The sequence below is a fragment of the Strix uralensis genome, chromosome 4, assembly GCF_047716275.1.
Source record: "Strix uralensis isolate ZFMK-TIS-50842 chromosome 4, bStrUra1, whole genome shotgun sequence".
Lineage (NCBI taxonomy): Eukaryota > Metazoa > Chordata > Aves > Strigiformes > Strigidae > Strix > Strix uralensis.
Genome location: NC_133975.1, coordinates 31,172,145 through 31,193,633, shown reverse-complemented (window position 1 = coordinate 31,193,633; position 21,489 = coordinate 31,172,145). Strand labels below are relative to the sequence as shown.

At 44.7% G+C, this 21,489-nt stretch overlaps 1 protein-coding gene across 1 annotated transcript in view; it reads right to left on the bottom strand.

Annotated features, from left to right (window-relative positions):
- Positions 1-19,411, bottom strand: part of KIT (KIT proto-oncogene, receptor tyrosine kinase) — a 57,374-nt gene extending 37,963 nt beyond the window's left edge. Inside the window, exons 1-2 of the mRNA XM_074866208.1 lie at positions 19,290-19,411; positions 444-683 (exon numbers count right to left, since the gene is read on the bottom strand). Coding sequence (XP_074722309.1) covers positions 444-683; positions 19,290-19,356 — 307 coding nt within the window. The 5' untranslated portion in view covers positions 19,357-19,411. The remainder of the gene's footprint in view (positions 1-443; positions 684-19,289) is intronic.
- Between the last annotated feature and the right edge of the window lie 2,078 nt (positions 19,412-21,489).

Below are 21,489 nucleotides of genomic sequence, written 5' to 3'. Positions count from 1 at the left end.
AGTCTCAAAAAGCAAAATTCTTTAGCTAACTGACTCAATAAATGAAGAGCTTGGGGCCAAACCTTACCTGACTCCATGCTAATGGATGGCATGGAATTAAAAAGACATTTCTACATACTTCTTGCTTCCTCACAGCACAACTGACTCATACAACTAATTCAGGTCACTTGGCTACCTTCCAGAAAGAAAGCTGAGGTATATTTCACCATAAAAAAACATGGATGTAAAAAAAAACTCATTCAGAACTTTGCTCTGGCAACAAAGGCCATTGCAAGCAAAGCTGGGAGTGAGTTTTCTTTCTACTGGACAGGGAAGACTTCTACGAGACTGTGTTCTCCTTCTGTACCCCAAATTTGTCCCCTCCTCCAGCATTTACTGTCCTATTATTTTGGGAGTGGGAAAGTGGGGTGGAAAGCAAAAATAATGCCGTCATTGATACTTACCTTTCACAAAAACATAAAAAGACGTGACAATAATCCCTTTGCTTTTGCATATATATTTGCCTATGTCTCTGACTGTTGCATTTTTGGTGTACCACTCTTTCTCATTGGAACTCTTTGCTTTTGCCGATGGGTCAGAGTTCTGGAAATTCCAAGTCACAGGTCCATCCTCATTGCACCTCAGCCTTAATTCCTCCCCTTTATTCACAACCAGTGAAGATTCTTCATGGGGCAGTGAACAACCTGGGAGAAAAAAAAAAAAAAGCACAAAATACAATGCCTGTCAATACAACACTCTCTCTTTTTTTCTGCAACAAAATTGTCATTTATAGTTGTATATATGCATTTAATATTTTGGGAGTTATTTCTTAAAAATACTAAGCCACCATGGCACTGTGCAATTCTACAGACACCTTCTGGGTTGCAAGACCTTCGTCAGACAGAGCAAATAACCACTGCAGATGGAAATTAGCCTTTGAAAAAACATTTGAAACTAGTTTCAGAAGCACCAGTTTCTGCAATGGTTTGGCTTTTGAATGGGAACAGACCCAAGCTATTTAAAAATTAAATTCAAGAACATATGAGCCTGATTCTACATGGCAGCACTTTTAATCATTCTTTGTCATTTACTCAGTATGTTGCCAAGAACTGAAGTTTCCTTGCTCAACAGTTATCTTTTTTTAACTGCTCTCTCATGTATTCAGAAGCTTGACTCACACTCTTATATTAGAAGTGTCCAGTTCAATGAAGACATCAGTACATGCTTTCCATACTTGCTTATTTCTTTAGTTGAAGTGCTAATTCGTCATTTCTTACCTCCAAAAAAATTTCATGCCAGCGCTACCAAATTAGTTTCACTGAGGCATCAATCTCCCAATCACCAAAGCTGCTCTAAATGACCTCTTAGCTTCTTTTTCATGGAATATGCCATAACACAACTTTTTAAAAGTTCTCAGAAAATAAAGCTGTGTAAAATTAGCAGCTTCAAGTCACAATTCCCAACCACTTCCCAACTTACACTGCATACCTGGAGAAAGAAGCACATTCAGGCTTCTCTGGCTCAGCTGTAAAGATAAGTCAAGCAGGGGGGTGCTGAGTTAGCATACCCCTGATGTGGAAGTCTTAGTGAACCTACAGAAGGGGAGTTCATAGGTGAAAATGAAGATAAATTCTTACTGCTATGGACCTACTTGAACATCATGAGAAAATATGAGAATATCAAGGTGGTCTTGAAGGAACAAACTCTTCCCCTTTCAGAGTAGCTCTTCAGTCCTACAAGCAATCCTCATCTTAGAATAACTGCTGTTAGCTAATGTCCCTCTCATGTGAAGCACAGTTGTACAAGATTGTACAACATCCATATGTAGTAGCAGAGTCATGCCACTGAAAATACTACTTGCATTCAAAAACACACTCTGCAGCTCCGTTCAGAGCCTGAATTTCCCTACCCACACAGATGACAACAGACGTTCAACCAAAACAATCGGATTAATTAGTTGGGATGAGGTTGTATGCTCCAGACTTAATTCACTCACCTCACAGCTTTAGTTCTTCTTAAGGCATATACCGGATTAAGACCAGGTCAGGTAACTGCTCCTCTTCCTGACAAATCCACCACAGAGCAGGAAGCAAAGGATGGTCAGACCACCTGCAGAGTCTAATTAATTTGTTTGTGGTCTGGGTTTTGGACAGAGCCCTTGTTCTTTCCCCATCTCCCTCAGATTAAAATTTATTTACCAGTGCTAATCACAACAAGCAGTCATTTTTCCAGCGTCACCAGAAATTTTCCAAATGAGGTCCACTAACCTTGCATATACGCTTCTGTGACCGAATGCATAAACAACCACCACAGAAATAATAATTGCCAGAAAAAGGGAGAAAACCCCCACTTTTCAATTCTGCTACCTCAAAGCGCAGGTGTGAGCCTGAGCCATGACACAGCAGCTCAAAAAAGGAGAGTGCAAGTCTAACGTCTCAGGAGACCAGGTCCCAGCCAGCAGTGGCTCGGCAGGCAGGAGAGCAGGAAAAATGCTTTGTCTTGGACCCAGTGGTGCCTGACAGCAGGGTAGAGGCAAGGAGAGCTCTGATTTGCACACCCCCTCAGATCAGTGTCAGCACTTCTGGCACCTGAAAAGGCAGTGGGCAAAGACATCTGAGAAGGTCTCATGAAAGACCATGCAGGTCCTTCATGGGGACGTCTTTGGAAGACTTCTCTGCTGCTTCCCGCAGAGCATAGGGTATTTCAAGTGACAAATGACATGAGCTGCATAAAACAGCAAAAGTGCAATGTGGTATGCCCACTCTGGCACTAGGTCCTCAGATGAGTCAGGGAAGGCTGGGAAAGCAGAAGATCAGGACATCCTTCACTGGCATCACTCCCTGCCTGCGGCGAGCAAGGTCTCAGCCTGGGCCCTGCCAAGTGAGGTGGGCATGTAGCCGGGATGTGACGGCCCCCACTGCCCACCCCCTGCCTCACCACCGAGGACAACACCAGGCAGGTCACACAGCCCCAGGCAGGTCACACAGCCCCAGCCATGGAGCCAACATCAACACGTCCCCACATCACACCACGGGGCAGCCCTCCTTCACCAGCGCTAGGGGCGGTGCTGGTGGTGGCCTGGCCTCAGTTCCTAACGCCTGGCATGAAACAGGCAGCAGGGAGGAAGCCCACCAGCCCACTGGCCCGAGCCATGTACCCCCTCCTGCGGCAGCAGCCTCAGCAGCACCAACTGCGATGGCATCGCTGACGGCTGGATGCCTCTGAAAGCACAAAGACAACCAACGCAGCCCCTACCCAGTGCTCTCTTTCAACAACAAAAACCCAATGGGACACCTCAGCTACCTGAACAGAAATGACCTCGCAGTCAACAGAAACTCCCTGTGCACAACCTACGCATGTGCACCGACAGGGCATGCTCCCTCCCCAGACTTTACTGCAGCCTTTGCATCGTGCACACGCTTTAGCAGAGACACGCTCTCGGCTGCAGCAAGGGGTTACCTCATTCAAAGAGCCCCAGAGCTACGTGCAGAACAAACTCATTTACTTGCCCCTGAGGAAGTGCCAAGCCAGCCTGGCTTGCTGAACTGCTCCCTCCACTTCTCTCCTGGGTATTTATACAGCAGATTAACGACACACAGGGTGACTGTAGGCTCCAAAATGCCCAGACAAAACCAGTCTGTAATGTACTGCACAGCCAGGCATCGGGCTTCTCCTCCCCAAACCTACCTAACCACCCAAACCTACGGCACAAAGGTGTGTGAAGGTCAAAGGTAAGGCATCATCAACGGGTCTGCAGAGGAAAGGGACACATTGGAGGTAGCAGTGCATAAATTAATGTCATAACTGACATACTAAATGAGTGCAGATCTGTCAAACCATGCACACCTCTGTGATGTGTGCAAATGCTGACGGGCACTGCAGCAAGAAACCCTACCCCTTCCAAAGGCTGGCTCTTTAGTCCTACAAATAACCATCGCTCCACGCCCCTCTAATGCATAGCACAGTATTGCACAGTTGGACTGGATGTATAATAGCCATGCCTGAGCTGGGGGGGAACACTCCTCATACCAACACCACTTGCATGCAAAAACACACTCTGCAGCTCCGTTCAGAGCCTGAATTTCCCTACTCACACAGATAACAACAGACATTCAATCAAAACAATCGGATAATTTGTTAGGATGAGGTTGTATACTCCAGACTTAATTCACTCACCTCACAGCTTTAGTTCTTCTTAAGGTATATACTGGATTAAGACCAGGTCAGGTAACTGCTCCTCTTCCTGACAAATCCACCACAGAGTAGGAAGCAAAGGATGGTCAGACCACCTGCAGAGCCTAATCGCTTGGTTTGTGGTCTGAGTTTTGGAGGGAGCCTTCGTTTACTCCCCATCTCCCTCAGATGAAGATTTATTTATCATTGCTAAATCCAACAGGCAGTCCACCAGCACTTGTTTTTCCAGCACCACCAGAAATTTTCCACGAGGTCCACTAATCCTCTACACAAACTCACATGACTGAACACATAAACAAGCATCCCAGAAATAATAATTGCCAGAAAGATTAAGAAAAACATAATTTCACGTTTTTATGCAATGTTTATGACTCTTACCTACTCCTTCTCCTAGCACTCATTCTACCCATTCAGGTTAGGAGTTCAAAATTTTGCAACACTTACTATCAGGACTATCTAACAAGTTGTTGGAAAGTTTTTAAAGGTGGTAAACAACACAGCAGAGCATGACTCCATCCAGAGCCACAAGAAATCCATTACGTACCGGAGATGAGGAACAAAAGGCAAAGAGGGAACAAGCATGCTGTGGCACTCCACAACAAAAGCCACGATATTCCAGTTGAAACCACCACTCGTATTTCGAGACAATCTTGCTACAGTTCCTTTTACACAGCCTACAAATTCTCAGCAAAACAATTTACAAATTGAATTAATGCCTCATGCAAAGCATTCCCACAATGTAAAGGGGTTTTTTTGTTGCCATCTGAAAATAATGTTTCTTCAAGAAAAGTATGGCAGTGTAGGACAAGAGGTTGTAAATGCAAGGACTATCAAATGTGCTTGGTATTACACACCTAAATATTGCCTGTCTTTAAAAAGGAAGAATTAAAATGGTGCTTAGAAAGATGGGAAAGACTTTGTTATCTTCTTTTTAGAGGAATAATTAAGTAACAGAAATCTGAGAGTTTAACCAACAATTTGTAATCCAGTGTACTAATCCCCACAGCATGTGTCCATCTGCTATCTCTTGACCTTTCCTCAGACTGCTAATGCCTCACGTCCGAGACTGCTCTATTTGTACTGCACCTGAGGCATGACAGGGCTCTTCCAGGCCCACTGTTGCTCTTGCACGCTCCAGTAACACCAGTCATGAGCATGTAACCATAACCATGACACTAATGCTAATAATTCAAGAATTGGTTGTGTTGACAGAATATACACCAAGCATGGTAAGAGATCTCTAAGTGCCAAACTCCACGGGATATGGCATTTGCTGTCTCCTCCCAGGGCTCCAGGCAGGACCATGACTCTACCAGTCACCAGCAGGATTGTAAACTCTCTGAGCAACAGGATGGAGGAACCCATCATTATGTCTCCACTGAAGATTTCCAGGTGTGGGTGTTATTCTGTTATCTGACCCACACCTGGGCATGCCTCTATCTCCTTACACCTTGGAAAAGAAGGTGGACCACTACTTCAGTCTTTGGCTGAGTGTCCCCACCTCTGAAGTACACCTGACCACAGGGACCCCACAGGACAAGGGGAAGAGAAGAAACCCATCCTCTGCCCCTATGGCTGATCAGTGGAGACAGATGATCACAGACGGTCACAGACTTTGGATCCTGCTGTGAAACACCCAACACTGCCCATAAACCGCATGCCCAGAGCATCACATTGGGGTTTTGGATGACCCTCTAGAGTTGGCCTCAAGGACAACCAGCAGGTAGTTATTATATGCTAACAACATATGCTGATAATGGCAAATATTTAATAATTAACAATGAAAAAATAAAAATAAATTGCAAAGCTCCGAGTTAGAAGCCCAAGATACATTTTGGATGTTCTAAATTTGTGTCTCCCAGAGAAGAGTACTCCACTACCCTAGCTTCTCCTTGTAATATAACAAATCTGAGATAAAAACTACAATGCTGGGATCACTTGTGAACAAGGCTGTGTAACTGAAAAAAGAAGCAGAATACATGAATATATTACAAGCAGCTTCCTAAGCCCTAAAAATGAAGGGAGAAGGAGGAAAGAGGGGGAGTACAGCAGTTGTGACTTCTGCATGAAGAAGGAACATCTGGAAAACCAGGCTGAAGGAATTAGAAAATGAAACAGCTCTAGATAATACTGATAGGAAATGCAGGTCAAATTGCAAGGATATGATTAAAGACAGCAGAATGTTCCTGTAACAATTAAGGGATGTGCAAACAAAAAAAGCTTTGGATAAGGAGTGCACCATCCTGCAAAAAAAAAATATGGTTTATGCTGGAGCTTTTCAGCCTCAACCACAACACTGCTGTAGCACGGAAAAGCACATCAGGTGCAAGTCTGTATCACGCTCACAAACAACTGGAAACCATCTTCAGCTGCTGAGCAAACAACGGACGTGGGACTGGCATGGAATAAGATGCAGAGTCAAGCACTGTGGATTTTATTCCCAGCTCTGCCACAGATTTCCTGCGCAACTTTAGGCCAACAGGTTAGTCCCTCTGTGGCTGTTTCCTCTTTCAACTCTTATCTAAACATTAAAAGGAACAAGAAGTTTGTGGCAGCTCTATAACACAACAGATTGCTTTCAAAGAAACAAAACCAAATCAAACCAAACCCCCTGTGCCTTATCCCACTCACTTCCACATTAAACTTATCTCAAACATCTCCCAAGACAGGGGCACAACACAGCTGCACCGTACAGCCACAACCTGCTCACATCCCGTAGAGCCTTTCTGCGAAGTCCGAGGGACTGGCAGCGACCTGCCAGCAGGTTCATTGCTACCCAGCAAGAGCAAATCCCCCTCCCTGCCTCTCCCAGGCTGGGACACACTGTCAGGACATGGCAGGCTCCTCTGAGCTTCTGCCTCTTCCCCCTGTGGTTGTCCATAACCTTCGTAATCATCAGCAGTCCCCATGTAAGCTGACAAACACTGCACAGCGAAAACAATGACCTGACCATGACCTGATCCTGACCATGATTTCTAAACCAGTTAACGTTTTTCTATGACAAATGCACTGAGAAGCTAAACTTCAAGGGACAAAATGCCCGTGACTTTCGTGTAAGATTGCGGTGATTGGGTACAATTAGAGAGGCTTTCTTTTCAGTGCCTATTCATTCGGGGCACTGGGTTCATTTCAAGGGTTATCACACAGACCTCACTCACCACATTTTTCAGTTTCTCATCTACAACAACATAAGAGAGCAGAAACAAGAGATATGCTTTATCAGTTAAAGTAGTGGCACTGTTGTAGATGCAATGGTCCAGGGATATCAGCAAGACATAGCTTGCAGGGAAGTAATATCCTCTTTCAGTATACCCAGCACTGCTGGAAAAATGAACATGTTTTCAGACACACAAGTCTCCTGCAGATCTGAACGAACAGCAGAAGCTAAAACATCTCTTTCACACAAGCGCAGAAGTCTTAGCCAGAAGCCTGCCCAGTCTTCCTTACAGTATTAGTTGGTGTAATTGAAGAGTACTGCCTTTCCAACTCTGTCTTTTATTTGTTAAAGTCACTATGACACTTGACATATGCTACGATGGAGATTAATTTAAGACCTTTTCAATTATATTTTCTTTGTCCTGCCATTTCATGCCCCAAGGAAACAAATAAAGTGCCAAACTCGCATGTTAATCACACTGAAACAACTTTAATTTACTCTGATGTATAAAATCTCCCAGATTTTTCGAAGGAGAGATGTTATCATATGCTTACTTGTTTTGTTCCACTTCACTAAACAGACACTCTCCCTTATGCTAGATGAAAAGTTTAGCAATGGCAAATGTCAATTTTAAATGATTTGATCTGAAAGCTACATCAGATCCCATTTCAGCTAGGCTGCGGGGGAAAAGAAGGCTAGCAGTATAGTCTCTTACTTCACGAAAGAAACCATCCACACCAACACCCATGCTAGTGTCTTCTTCAAAGACATAGACCAAAAAAGACCAAAGACGTGATTGTCCCCTGCAAGGGTCACGGACTCTTAGCATATATGAATGCCATAAACCCTTGCTGACAGAAATGATGACCAGGTCCTCTGTCCCAACTTCATCTTGGAGACTGAAAAATAATTTAACTGTCACCAGGCATGTATTACAGGGTCTAGACTGATTAGGCTTCCCTGCAGAACTAAGTGGTTTGTTTCTAACCCATGTAACAGAGTCAGTGCTATCTGCTGACCAACAGACTCTTCGACACCATGCATTTCCCAAGCAGAAATGCAGAGCTCCTGCACTTGTGCTTGCTCTGAAGTTTTCGATCCTCAGAGGCTGCACGTTACTAAGGAAAAAACCAAGGGAAAGAATTAGTGGGGGCTTTGACATTTACCCAGCTGCATGAGGGTAACCCCTGCCTTCTCTCCCAGCCTTCCCCCCCTGTAGACCCTTCACCCTGCACGGGAAGGGGGCAGAGGAAGGGCACTGCAGAGGGCAGAAGGCAGGAGCTCAACAGCCCAGCACTCAAAGGCACAGCCAAACCAACTCCAGGCAGTGTAAAGGAGAAACGGGTATCCCCCAACACAAAGAGCAAGTGTAGAGCCAGACAGCTGATTCCCACCCATGTCAAACCCAAGAGAGGAAGTGGAAGGAGGCTGGAACAAAGGTTGTCTTTATCATCTGTGGAGGCATGAGCATTGGGAACCACAGAGGCAGCTGGACCTTGGCTGTGGCTGTGAGACACCCCCCCGCCCTGCAGCGACACCCCTTGGGAAGCTTTCAGCTCCAAGGTTTGGGATCGCTCCTACATGGACCTGCCTCACAACACACCTCACACCCTGGGGACGGCACTCCACAGGACAAGTAAAAGGCACTTGGTGCTTACCCCTTGCAGAGAAAACACCTCAGGTGACTGAAGAGACACCCAACTACACCTGAAGAGAGGTTATGCACCTCTCCAAAGGAGATGTGGCTAATCAGAAACAGCCAGCACCAGAGGCAGGTGGCAAGCAGACAAATCCAGCCAGCTCTCCAGCCCCCGCACATCCCACTCTCCAAGACCTTCACAGGATTTTCAGGCAGGACAAGCGTGAACACCTGGGCTGATCCCCTGATTGTGGGTGGAAGCCTGCAGAGGGTCTTATAGCAGCAATTAGCAATGTAGCTAATCGTACTTTGCGTCCTTATCAGAAGCAGGTTTAGCAGAGCAGATTCTGCACATGACCTTCTCAACATGTGAGACTTGCCCTATACATGCAAACGCAAGACTCCCTCAAGGCAGGGGGCTGGGGGAAGTAACTGCACCTTCCAGAGACAGAGACGTACCTTCTTCTTGCCACAGCCGCTTTGTCTTCCCGTGCTGGGGTGAGGAAACTCCAGCCATGCAAAGAGGCCACCTTTCCTGTCTACCAAGCAGCTTGCCCTTTCTGACTGGCATGCCCCACTCTGCTAATACAGCTAATAGAGGAATTTGTCAAAGGCAGACATGTAGCTTAATATAATTCTAGTTTGGCATGCATATTAAATGGCCACAGCAGGATTAGATGCCATGATTCCTTTCCATGCCTGGGTATGATACCTTTCTGAATCCTCTTTTTCTGGGAAGTCATGGCTTTGGGGCTTTTTCTGTTGTTTTGGTGGGTCTGGGTTTGTTTTTTGAAGGAGCACCACATTTACAATAGCAGTCCAGTCACTCATCTTGAAGCACCATGATCAACAACCTATTCTAGGCAATTAATTCATTTTATTACAGCACGTTGACACACTATGGTCCCTTATACCTAAACTTCCCACCACAGAAGGAATCTACAGGCAATGGCAAAACCAAACCCAAAGCATGACTGACCTATCAGGTTTTTTTAAACCTGAATGGTCTAAGCTTGAAACAACTACCTGCTAATTCTTATTCAAAGAAAAATACATAGGACAGATAAATATCTATGTATGTACACACACGAGCAGAATTTGCAAAAAAAAGAGCAACTGTTTGCCACAACACTTGTCAGCATTGAGATTTATACATTTAGACTGATCCTTATTTCTACTGAATTATTGCCTTCTTCCCTCTAATTTCCAAAACTACTTATTAACCAGCTGTTCCCACAGTTAGTTTTATCAGCTGTTAGACACAAAAATAAACAAATTATAAAGTAAGTATGGAGAATGATTAGAAGGAATGGAAAAGAGCACTAATGCATAGCATATTCAAATTCAGCTGTCATTCATCCAGTCTATTCCTTTAATGGCTTTTTCTTCTCACTTCTCTTTGCTGACATTGACATTAAAAGGTGCAGCATCTTTCAACTTCCATTTTGAATGAACGTTCCTTGTAATGAGCAACATGAGCTTGAAAGCATGTTTTCAGAAATGCAGTGAAAAGGTAGTTTTAATGAAGAGAAATGAGAAAACTGGAGAACAGTGAATTGTTTTGCAATCTGAATTAATGCCTATCTGGAAAAGGCTCAACTGAGGAAGGAGATGTAAGACTTTTGGCAATGCGAATTCTAATTATTTCAAGTCTTGGCAGTAATTTTATCAAATAGTAGCAATTTCATTAAAAGGTGCACTGGTAATCATCTACGTAAGGCCTCCAGAGGGGAAAATATACCAATAATTGCATAATTACGTTATCATTGCTCTTATGATGGACCACATTAAATACCACAAAGAGGAACACTGCTTTTTACTTTCTCTAGATATTTAGTTCAGTACTTTTTCCTAGAAGATTACAGCAATAAACAAGACTTTCAGATTAATAAATATGTTCACCAAATTTGCAGAAGACATAGCTATCTTTTATGTCCATATTACTTTGTATTCTCTTTTCCTTCATTGAAAGAACTGATAGATTCATGAGAAAAATGATGGTTTTAGTAATAAGATAGCTGAAGTATTTATATAGCTCTATTACTGAGGTCATTGCATCACATCATGCATCCACATGGCACACGGATCCATTTAAAAAAGCAGGGTTTGGAGTATTTGCATATTTGTCCACATAAATTATCTATTCAGTGATTTTTAATAAGCCTGCAATAAGTTGCATTTCCCTTTTTTAACTAGTACACAAACTTTGCTACTAAGACGTTGGTAAAAAATTCTTGTAGAAGCATTGTTTTACAGACAATACCAAATCTAATAAACATATTTTTAATGGGGGACCCAGTATTAGAGAAGTATCTTTGCGCATGCCTTCTGAAACTGTGACTAGGTCAACTTCTGGAAGATTCATCAACATGTTCTTCTGAATCTCCCAGGGTGAATACATCTTGCCTCAGGTAATCATGCTAACAACCAGCAAGATCTGTCACTGATGTTGTCTTGAAGTGCCTTGAATACAGAGATTTGGATATAATTCTGACAATCCAGTTTCACTTCCCCAGTCTTCTGGCAAGGAGATACATAACTCAGCTGTTGAGATTAATCTCCAATGTAAGCAGAAGTCCCACTTGCATTTTTTGCTTGCAAATTGTACTTGTTTCCTAGTTCAGTAATAAGCCGTCACAAATTGCATATACATGGCATATATATAGGTAGCTGCTTATTGAAAAAGTGGTCCTCCTTCCTACCCCAGGAGAGACACACAAGATAGCATCGCACTGTGAGCACGGTCTGAGTACCTGCCTACACAGGGAATCCCATTTCAGCATCATTTCTGATGTTATCTAGTTTGTGGGAGTAGACCAGAAATACAAGGTTTACTTCTGCTCCTTCCATTTGACCTCTTTTATTGTGCTGCATACCTCAAATCCTAGGTATGATGATATTAGCATTACTGCAAAGTCAGCAATTTTACGTATAATACCTGGAAATCACACGTGCTATGGAATAGGAAACTTCAACAGCTTGTGTTACAATGAACACCACTGGGAGGAAGCTTTTACTTTGTTGAAGATAACATAATTTCTTTACAAAGTTAGGCTCATCAGGCATAGAAAGCACTTCTATACCATATAAAATAGCAAACAAAGAGGAAGCAAAAGTAAAGAAAAGAATCGGGTAGTCACTGAGCAGCAGAAAACAAATGCCTCAGTACCAGGTCTTAGTGCAGAAGAGCATCTAAGGCATACAAACAGAACCACTTCAGGTAAAAATACCCTATTAAACTGCATATTTAATTTAATACTATATTAAAAGAAAAATGTAGCATTTTTACAATGCACATTTTCCTTTTAAAATGTAAAAAAATATCCAACAGTAATTTTGAAAATACAACAACATAAATTTAAATTTACAACTCCTGTAATCATTAAAAAAAATTAAAGACAAAAAAATTATTCAAGCCATTTATTTGCTGCCAACATTTTAAAGATAATCAAGGTACTGAATTCATGGAAGTCAGTCACTGAGCACCTCCAGGCAGGTTGTGCTGCAGCAATAAAGCAGCCTTTGGCATCTGGACTTTCCTAGCAGGTGCAGAGAAAATATTTTCTTTATTTCAGTTCATGCAGTACAACTCAATTAAGCAACCAGTCCATTCAAAGGGGAGCTACTGATCAGGAGTTGAAAAAAAAGCCATGAATGTTTCTTTCCATTGCCATTCTACGAATAAAAAGAGGAGATGGACTAGTTCTAAAATTTTACAGCATAGTGATTAGAAACCACCAGTTTTGACTACAGATAGGCCTTTCAGACATTAATTCTTTATTTCAAAACATTTCTCAATGAGTTTTTTCTTCTGAATTGGCTGGCTTCTATGTGCGGCTATTTATCTAACGGAAGAACATTTCAGAATTCTCGTTTCCTTCATTGTAATCGATGCAAATCATCAGTAAAAAATCAATTATCTAACACAAGAAACGTCAACACTTTCTATTTTCGTATTAAAACATACACATGAAGAATCAGAATAAGTGTATATATAACAAGCTACATAATTGCTTAAATACAGGCACAGTGATTAATCAAAGTAAGTATAACATTAAGTGCAAAGGCTATATTTAATTAAAACTCTATCTCAATGGTAATAAAGGAGGTTAAACCTTTCTTTACAAAATGATTAAGTACAAATGCAAAACAGTTAAAATGAGACTTACTGTTGGCTGATTTAAATCACAATTAAAATCAGATTTACAATGCTTTGAATCAAATTGAAGCACATAGTATATGGGGAGCTAACTATTTTGTTAAACCTGGGAGCACTGCGTTTCTTATCTGGAGTCAAATGTCAATTTTACACATCACATCTGGAGGAAATGCAAACAAGTTGGAGAGGGTTGAGAAGAACAAAAGGAGAGGAGGAGTTACAAAAGATGCACCAAAAGGCTGAAAAAGGTTTATCATAGGAAAGAGGAGTCAAAGATGTTATATTAATTGTCAGCGTGTAAAATGTTATTATAAAGAGGATGGTGATCAGCAGTTCACTATAGCCACCAGATCAGGAAAAAAAAAAAAAGGATGGAATTAAGCAACCAGCAAGGGACATTAGGTTAGGCATCAAGAGAAGCTTTTCACCTTTAACAACTAGTTATGTACTAGAAGAAATGGGTGGTAGACTCTGTACCACAAGTCTGCCTTAGAGCAGGTTAGACCAAAGTCTACCTGGGAAGATCTGCTCCATCTGACGCTGGGGTACACCAGATAATCTCTGCAGGTCTCCTCCAGCCTTACTCTTACAGTTCTGTGGGAGCTTCCCAAGACTTGCTGTGTCTCTTAGAAACCCAGCTGCAGGAGGCAGCTGAATGTGTGAGAAAAGTCAGATTTCATTCAGCAAAAAATGAAGTTTCCAGTCCTGACGGCTCCAGACAAAACCTTCAACATGTGACATCAGTGCAGCTATTAACTCCTGAACAAAAAACAGATTAAGAGAGCCAAGTGCAAATTTTTAATCTCATGATACCCTTCAGCGGGAACCTAGTTAGATCTGAATGGCCTAGGTATGTGAACAAAAACACTTCTATTACACAGCTCATTGGGACCTTCTCTCCTGCCCTGAAACACGCAGGCTCTGCATGCCAGGTTATAACCAACAAGTTTGATTTCTTTTTCCCATGTGCCTTTTGCACAAAGCCTTTCTTTAAAAGAAGTCCACTTCATGTCATGAGGAGCACATTCACCCAGCATGAGCAGAGGAGCACTACTTAGCTTAAAACAGTTACTGATGGGAAAAGAAAGGAGATGCAGGGCTAACCTGGCATTTGCCAGGCTTCCAAAGAACCTGTAAGACATGCATCTCTCTGACTTCCAAATTTCCCTGCCAGGGTTTTCATCTCTCCTTAACTTATATCAATCCATGCATGCTCTTTATCACTTAGATTTACAACCGTCAGTGCCTAGTTGACCAGCAAATTCTTCTCCGTATCAGATTATTTAATGATTATGTTACATGATTACAGACTCAGCCGTCAAGATGACAGCTAAAATCATAGACGTTTAATGCTGTCACCTCCCCAGTGACAAAAGCCCCTGTAGCTGATAATGTTACTAAATGATACTTCATTTTAGTTGCAATTTCCAGGAATGATCCCTATGGAGCAGCCCAGGAGTTGCATAGCATGGTAGCAACATTAGAAACTTCTCTGTTGTTTGCATGCCTGTTTGCTGTTAAAGATAATATAACCAAGAGCTTTGCATACTGTACAAAAAAAAAAAAAGTCGGTTGCAACCTGGAAAAGATCATTAAAAATCCATTTAAAGGTATATCTGAAAACCTACGTTTTCAGAATAAATCAATATAATCCCCAGGAGTAAATCCACTGAGAGATTAACATTTACTGTGCTTTCTAACTGGTATACCGTAGAAAACAGGAGTCGCGTTCTCCCTTCAAACACAGATGTTTACACTCCCCTTATGCTTTTATCACTAACGGCAGCAATCTTGGCTGGTGGACAAACAATACTCTTCAGTTGCCATTAGGTTTGGCAACCAGCCACAGAGACTGCTCACACACGTAAAACTACATTCATTTATGACTGCTTACAGAATTCATTGTCAAAGAGGGTCCTTTTGGAAAAAGTTCTTCTAGTTTCCTAAAAGTCACTGAAAAAGCCAAGCACAATACTTCTGCAGTAAAAAAATATAGAAGAGTAATAACTATTCTAAAATTCCTTTTATGCCAAGTCCTAGCAATCTGTATGTGCATTTTCTTCAGATTTTTTTTAATAAATGTCCAAAAAATGTAACACTGAAATCTGGACTACAACTTTTATTAGACGCCTTTAGTACCAGCTCTCCTCTTTCACCTAAGATTACAATGAACACCTTAAGCTCTATTACGGCTGAAGAGCCTCAACCAGGGGAGCTGAGATTCTGAAGGACAGAAACCAATTTCAAGTTGTTTCATGTGCAAGGGAATATTCAGAAGGACATTCAGAAATTACAAAAAGGCAAAGTTTTGTATGTAAAGTGAGAGCGTACTTACAGTAAATGCAATGCATTAGGATATTAGACCTCATTTCCTCTAGCCATTCTCTGAACAGCTGAAAGAGACTTAAGGAAATGAGTCAAAATCCTGGAAGATGTTTGTACTAGATGAAAAAGAAAACAACATCTGTAAAATCATGTGTCACATACATACAGCAAGACAATGTGCAACGCTTGATCTCTGCAATGGCATTCATCTTCATGGACAGAGAGAAAAAGCTGAAAAGTGGCTTAATCTTGAGCAATTACTGCCTCTCTTCTACAAGATTGATATGAGATTAGATTGGTTGTCATGTACTGTAGATAAATGTACATGTTGTCGAAACTCTTTGATGTTGTGTGGTTCTTGTTTCATCCCCAATTTGTTATTCCTTACCTTCAGATTACACCAGAGGGTTTACTGAAAGTTCAAGCTAGAAAGCAGCTTTCCTTCAAACTCCAAATGCGTAGTATTTGGTTTTTAGTTTGACAGTTCCAGATATACCCTAAAAATCTTTTGAATAGCTTGCACTAACAATGAATTATAGCTCAAACAGAAATCCAAAGAATACAGAGGTATCATTCTAGTCTCTCACAACAGACCAGAGAGAGAAAAGGACAAGTTTCACCGTAAGAAACCCCTACCAACTGGAACATTGCTCAGACGTTCTCCTAAGACCTGTCCTAGCTCGTGTTTACACGTGCTAAAGACATTCCTTCTGATTCCACCTGTGTCCTGGTGCAACATGTCCCTTCTGGAGGTGACTCAGGATCCCTGGATCAATCCAGGCACCTGCAAAGAAGTGTTACTGTTTGGACAATCGACAGGTTTCTGAGAGAGCTGAAGCGAGGTGGAAAGCACACAGAGAGCCAGTATAACCTAACGGTACTACAGCTGCAGTCATCTGTCAACGAGAGGCTCTCTCTTGCAAAATGAGCACATGAAAATGCCTCCAGTCTCTATGAATGGTACTTAAACGGGATGCAAATGGGAGTCTCACTTCTTGCCAAATTTATCACATTCTTTATTACAAAGCCTGAAGATAAATTGCTTATGCACTTGCTGGGAGAGGGTTCCCAGTTGTAACAGAAGGAAAAAAAGTCGAGTATTGAGCAATCTTTGACATTTCCATTCTGCTCCTGGCAGTGGCCTTGGGCCATGTTTCTGCACAGGAGAATTTGCACTGCTGAAGGCAAGGGAGGAAAAGGGAAGGAGAGAGCAGAAACAGCAATTGGGGAGTAGGGAGGGCAGGATACTCAGATGGTTTGAGGGGGTCAAGGCAGCAACTGAGTGACAGCAATCAGAATCCTGATCAAGTTCTATCTTCCTCCTTCAAGTCTCCTCCCTCAAGGCTGACAGGTAGCAGGAAGCATCATGAAAACAGACATTCTTCCCTCTGGGCACAGGGAGAGCCTCCTATTACTCTGCAGCCGACTAAAAAATAAAGGCTGTATTGATGGATGCTGAAAGGAACCACGTCCAGTCTTCCATGACCATGGGATGGAAATGCCACAGACACTCTGGCAGAGTACTGGGGGGTGGGGGACAGGGCAAGCCTTGGGGGAGGACAGGGGAGGCACAGAGAAAAGATCATTCCAGAATATTGCAGAAAACGAGAACTAGGCAATCCCCAAACGTAAGGAAAAGTGGAAGTATATGTTAGGATGCAAGAAAAACAGTAAGGAGGAAGGGGTGTAGACAGAAGAGATGAATGGTTTACCCTCCAAGAAGCTACATTAAGCTCTGTTTTCTACATCCTGCTTCCCTATTTGCAAAACAAATGAAGAAGCTCTTGACCAAAGGCCAAAGAAAGATACTTAATATAAATCTGTATACCAATAAACAACAGGATAGGTCTCAATAGGGACCATGAGAGATCATCCAGTCCAAGCATCTGCACTGAGGCAAACCCAAAAGTAACCCAAGGTCACGCCAGCTCCAGAGCTATCCAGCAGAGCAGATCAGCTCTGTCCTGCCTGTCACTTCTGATGTCCCCCGTGCCCCTGCCAGGACAAGAGCCATCACTCTGGTACACACTCCAGCACAAAACTAGCGCTGAATATTCCTACATGCAATACACAGATGATGTGCATATGTATCCAAAGACAGTTCTCTTTTACAATGGCAAGTCATTTATGCCTACTACACAGTGTATTTTTGTCTACACCGGTTTGTCTGATGTGCCCCAGAGGTGAAACATCTCCCACAAGTGTCTGAACCCTGAACCAGAGGAAGGATCACGAGAAAGGTTCCTTCCTTGCCTCTCGAGTGCTCTGAAGCCTGCATCCCATGTCTTCCAGGAGATGCTGCCAGTCTGACCTGTTTCTCAAGCTTTCCTTAAGGACAGTCTTCATCCATATGATGAAGGATAACCTTCAAGTGCAGGCAAGAAATACATGAAGAAAGTTGGTGGGTATTAATAATTTCAACTTTTTAATTTTTATTTTATTTCGAGGAATAACTCATCGGTAGGAGACTTTCCCACCCCTGTGGCCACAGCACTAGTATTTTGCAGATGTATGTGGGTATTTCTAAATAGGAAAGTCCAGATTTTCAGATACCACACTCTAGTAGAGATTATCAATAAACAAAAGGGACCAAACCCAACAAGCTACCCAAACAAAAACGTTCCTGAATCAACTACTGCCCCCTCTCACATCCCAAAGTAAAGCGCTTGCAGTGAAGAAGCGTGAATTGTCCCTAATGTTAGCTCCTGGTATTTTAGTTTTATGTGCTCGCCGCAGCGCGGGCGGAGGGGCGCGGAGCCCTCCGCGGCTGCGCTGGCCCAGGCTGCCCCGCAGGGCTCTCCTCCGCCGGCGGCAGCCCGCGGTACGCACCCAGCGCTGCGCACCGCGTCCCAGCTTCCCCTTGGGCAAGCAGCAAAATAACCTTCCACCTTATCCGCTTTCAGACTCCGGTGCGCGGGGCCAAATCCCTCCCTGGGCGCAACTCCTCGACCACCAGCAGCGACCTCCTTGCAGTACCTTCCTCTGCAGAGCCCCGAACGCCTCCTGAGCCTACGAACCGTGCAACGACCTGCGCGGCGGCTCCGAAAGCCATGTGCAAAGTTGCTCCGCGCTGCAGCCAGATGCAGTATTTAAAATCACTAGCCCCATGAGGGGAGGCGAGGAAACCCCCTTCTATCAAGGAGATGGAAGGGAACCTTCGAATTTACACCCGACACGCCGAAGTTGTGGCGCTGCCAGACCTCCCGAAGACCTGGGGGGCACTGCTTGCCCCCCTCTTCAAGGAGGAGGATCGACAGTGCCAGAGCAGACGGGCTCTGACGCCTTGTCCCGCGGGGAGCCGCCTGGCCCGGCTCCTCCGGACGGCGGGCACCTAGCCTCCCGCCGGGGCACCCAGCCTCCCGCCGGGGCGCAGCGGGGCACCGGGCCGACCAGCCCGCGCCCCACCCCGGGAGACTTCACCTCTGCCGGGGAGCGCTGGACACCTGACGGCGGCGGCTCCTTCCCTGCCTATTGTTCAACGAGCACTTAACCGCGGGGACATTTTGTACTGATTACCAGATAGTTTATTGTCAAAACAGCCCGGCCCGGGGAGACTGGGGGGGGGGCTCCCTGCCGGCCCCCCCTCCCAGCCCCGGATAACCGCGCACTACAAACAAAGGACTTTTTTTTTTTCCTCCCCCCGGCGAGGCGTCCCGCAAAGGCGGCGCGGGGCGATGCCAGAGCAAACCTTAGGCTGCCACCGCCGCCACCCCCGGCACGGCGCTGCCCCCGCAGAAGGGGCCGCCGGCGCCGAAGTTTTCCCCGCAGCCGCCCGCGCCTGCCCCGTCCCCGCCGCCCCGCGGGGCTCCGCGCCCGCCCGCGCCCGCGGCTCCCACCTGCGGGGAAGAGGCTCAGCAGCAGCACGGCGTGCGCCAGCTCCCAGGCGAGGTACGCGCCCTCCATGCCGCCGCCACCCCCCGAGCCCGGCGCGGCTGCCGCTCGCACCGCCCGCCGCGCAGAGATGCCCGAGCCCCCGCGGGAGGGCTGCGGAGTACAGCCGGCCCAGCCGCGCCACCGCCGGCTCCGCCTCCGCCGCCCGCCCCGCGCAGCGCCGCGCTGCGCTGCGCTGCCCCCCGCGGCGTTCTCCGCGCCCCCGCCCCGCCCCGCCGCGCCGCCACAGGGATGGGCGCAGGTGAGGAACTCCCTCCGCTCCCCTCCCCACCCCGCCCCGGGGAAGGGGAGCGCCCTAGTTTGCCTCGATGGGGCTTACCATAAAGACCCCAAAGAGCCCCCCAAAATAAAATTATTTAAAAAAAGAAAAACCCCAGTGGCCGAATGTGCGCACAGTGCGGTCGCGGGGGAGAGATCGCCCTCACGGAGTAGCTGCGAGAAGAGAGGTCGGGGCTGTGGGGCCGGGTAGGCCCAGGGGTCAGCGGGGGGGGGGGGGGGGGGGGGGGGGGGGGGGGGGCGGCCAGGCTGGGCCCGGGGCCTGGAAAGAGAGGGAGCATCCTTCAAGGGCAGGTCCAAAGCCATTTGTCTAGCTCTGAAATCCTGACTGGTGACTCCTGTGTCACTGCAGATTCTGTGTGTGCCAAAGGTAACGGCACTGCCGAGACCTCAAACTGTGCCCACTCTGGGCCGTCACCTGTTAAGGGCCAGTCAGAGCACCAGAAGTGAGACTTAAAAGTGTATGCTGTGACACAACAGGGAGGATTGAAAGAACTGACTGGTTTGATATGGAAAAGAGAAAGCTGACAGACTTAAACATGGAAAAGATTCTTACAAAGAGGATTGTGAGCAATTGTTTTCATGTCCCCCAAGGGCAAGATAAAAAGTAATCCATTTAGTTCTCAGCAAAAAAAGAAATAGCTTAAATGTTAGGAAAGTACTTGCAAAGAGTAAGGAGAATTTGGTCTACAAATGCATTGCGGAGAAGAGGTTGTGGAATCCCACAGAGGGAGTTTTTTAAGCACCGATGAGACAATTGACAAGGAGAATCAAGGGGCACTTGCTCCTGTAGCTGCAGAGCTGGTGTGGAGTTGCTCTTCAGGCAGAAATAATACATACTACAGAAATCTCTGTCTTTAGCACTGCTTTGTCAGTCAGTGTCACACACTGCTGAGGTGAGAGAAAAGTATATAGGTGACTCGGGTGAAGGAGTCATCCATGCATTCACCAGCCGCGCTCTGCCCGGGTATCCACAGGCAGCACCCGAGCAGGCAGATGGGGGAAGGATGCAGAGACTGTCAGAAAACCCATACCACCACTTCTGGATGTACAGAAAGATGTAGGGGACACATGGCAAAACCTTTACCCGTGGAAAAGCATAAATGTAGACTTCTTGAAACGTGTCGGTACAGATCAGAAAAGTTATTGAAGCTAAATTATTCCGTGGTTTTTTTTTTCCTTCATCTTCTTTTCTTTTTCATTCCTGTCAGATTTTTCCCAAGGTTAATAGCACTGTCCCATATGGTCCGGCATGAGATGAAAGTCTTGTCTTATATGTTTAAAATGGCTCTCTCCATTTCTTTACTCTCTTTCATCTCTGACAGCCAGTCTCTTTTGATGGGTGAATCTTTTCTCTGCTGCAAAACGGAATACATTTTTGTTAGCGCACCAACAATTTCAAAATCAAACATCGTTTTAAAATCGTATTTCTCACTAGGTGCTAGCCTCATCAAGTTAATTCTAGGTAGAGGAAAAGATAGCTGAAATACTTAAATTTTTAGTGCACTCCAGATTTTCCAGGTGTCTTTGGGTTTTGTTTTCTCCCTTTGAGAAAAAAAGGGAGTTGGAAATATTTATATAAATATGTGGAGCATTTACAGTTTAATTTCTTAAAGATGCAAAGGCAGCACACAATATGCTACGAGAGGTTTCCACTGAAACATTATCAAGGAACATGTGATGTTGTTATTGTGACAGGTTTCTCCCTGTTCTTCTTGATTAGTGCTCTTTCAGTTAGGGGCCTGCCTTTATGTGCACATCCCTGATCACATGAAGCCAAGCTCCACATGGCCCTGCATCATGTGCCTCATTTTCACAAGCATTAGCTGAATGTTAGACACCTCAGAATCAGAGCGACAACAATATTCT